Here is a 2,066-nt window from a genome sequence, read left to right as displayed (position 1 = left end):
TATTATATTTTTAAACTTAAAAGAAATTGTGGTTTATTGAGGTTATCGGCTTGCCTAGTATCGAGATAGGCGCAATCATGACAGGTGATATTTTGGGTTGTGACAACTGTACTCCATGCTTTCTTGAAGAAGTCACTACCATAGCCATCTGGACCTAGGCTTTTCTTTATGTTTATACTGTACATGGCCTGCTTAACTTCCTTCATTGTATACTCTCTTACCAGTTCTAGTTGGTGATCCACTGATAAAGTATACCCATTCCTCAGAAAGCTTGTAAAGCCTTGGTTCTATTCCTCTCCTTCTTCCCCAACAGATCTTTGTAGAACCTCACAAAGATGTTGGATATGGCTTCAAGTTCTGTTTGCTCTCTATTCTCCTCATATGTCAACTGAACAATTGCCTGCTGAAGTTTCCATACTTAATGACATCATAGAAATACTTTTTATTGTTATCTCCCAGTTTGATCTAGTTGACTTTGCTTCTTTGCTGTAGAAACATTTCAGCTAGATATGATGATTTTCTATATCTTTGAAACCTTCTTCTCTCATGCTCTTGCAGTTCTTGATCCATTGGATTGTTCTGCAATGCTAATTGTGCTGAAACTAATGCCGCCTTGTCCTCTATGCAACTTCAGTTAATATGTTTCTGAAATGCTGCCTATTCAACTCCTTCAAACTTTGTTTTAGTAGCTTCAATTTCTTCACCACTTGCAACATGATACACCCTTCAATCTGTTCTTGCCAGATTGCTTCTACTCTGGGCAAGAAATCGGGATGGTTTTCCCATGCATTACAATACTTGAAAGGTTTGCTAACATGTCTCTCATTTCCGATTTGCTCAATCTTCACTGAGCAGTGATCACCGATCCCCTCTGGGAGATGAACAGCTACAAAGTCAAGCATTTGATATAACCACTTATCATTCACAAACACCCAATCAATTTTAGAAAACACCATACTGCTACCATGCCTATCACACCATGTATATTTACTCCCTTTTGGTGGTAGTTTTACTATCCCACAAGCATCCACACATTGTTGGAACTCCACCACTTCATTTACTGTCACTTGATTCCCCCCAACCCTATCATCCATATTTAGAATTGAGTTAAAATCTCCCATTATTATCCATGGTTCATTAATACCTTGCTTGGTAGCTTCCAAGTAATAACGCAACCCTCTCCTTTCCTCTTTAGTGTTATAAGCATACACTATTGTTACCATATAGCATAACTTCAAGGTGACCTGCTGTACTCTACATGTGATGGCTTAAGCATTACTGCTCACTTGATCCACCTTGAAATAGTCAAGTCTCCATACTACCAAATTCTGCCATTATAGTGATGCTACAAATTAGTGATCCACTTCCATCCAGAAAATATTTTATTTACTATTGCTTCAACTTTATTTGCTTTAACCTTGGTTTCAAATAGACCAAGGAGTCTTATTTTCTCCGTATTGCAAATGATATTTACATCCTTTTGCTTATTAAGGCCATTAAGGCCCCTAATGTTCCAACTTATCATCTTATCCATTCCCTGAAGGAGGTATTTGAGTATCCCCTTCATTCCTAACATTCTTATCCTAGTGCTATCCATCCACACCATCTTTAGTAAGTACTTGAAATGGATTCCTCATGTGCACTTGCTGCACTTGCCTAGAGCTTTGTCTCTGATTGTTCAAAGGAGTCACCCAACCTACTTATTGTGTTGTCTTCTTCCCCTGCCCATGTATCTTAGTTTTGGTTGCTTGCAACTCTTTTGGCTTGGTGTTTTCTTTGTCTGGCTTGACCTTTTTTATTATATGATCTTCTTTGATACCTTTTTCCTCCACCCTTTCTTTACCCTTGCCTTCTGCCTTTTGACCTGATTCCTCTTGCTGCACTACCAGTTTTGGTGACCATGGTTGTGGTTGCTTCTTCCTGCATTCCTTCTCCTTGTGCCCATATTTTTTGCAGCATTTTTATAGTATAGGTTTCCAGCCATATTGTACCTGTTGTTCCACCAAACATCCCCTTTTATTACGAAACATAATTTTCTCTGGAAGTGGTGTATCAATAGCCACTTC

The 2,066-nt window shown here is 38.7% G+C and overlaps 1 protein-coding gene across 1 annotated transcript; it reads right to left on the bottom strand.

Annotated features, from left to right (window-relative positions):
• Positions 1 to 262: 262 nt before the first annotated feature.
• Positions 263 to 1,223, bottom strand: LOC138910509 (uncharacterized). The gene is made up of 2 exons (XM_070201753.1): positions 630 to 1,223; positions 263 to 400 (listed from the first exon to the last, which is right to left on the bottom strand). The coding sequence occupies exons 1-2, from the start codon at positions 1,221 to 1,223 to the stop codon at positions 263 to 265; spliced, it is 732 nt and encodes a 243-aa protein (XP_070057854.1).
• Positions 1,224 to 2,066: the final 843 nt, after the last annotated feature.

The sequence above is a fragment of the Nicotiana tomentosiformis genome, chromosome 4 (genome assembly GCF_000390325.3).
Source record: "Nicotiana tomentosiformis chromosome 4, ASM39032v3, whole genome shotgun sequence".
NCBI lineage: Eukaryota > Viridiplantae > Streptophyta > Magnoliopsida > Solanales > Solanaceae > Nicotiana > Nicotiana tomentosiformis.
The sequence above is the reverse complement of the archived record's forward strand: the minus strand, read 5'-3'. Positions and strand labels throughout refer to the sequence as shown.

What these genes read in the sequence shown, in the direction of transcription:
- LOC138910509 (XM_070201753.1), bottom strand. Translation starts at nt 1,223, where the DNA reads ATGGTAACAATAGTGTATGCTTATAACACTAAAGAGGAAAGGAGAGGG. An exon ending in TCAGAAACATATTAACTGAA is followed by an intron (nt 401 to 629) that starts GTTGCATAGAGG and finishes AAACTTCAGCAG; the next exon opens with GCAATTGTTCAGTTGACATA.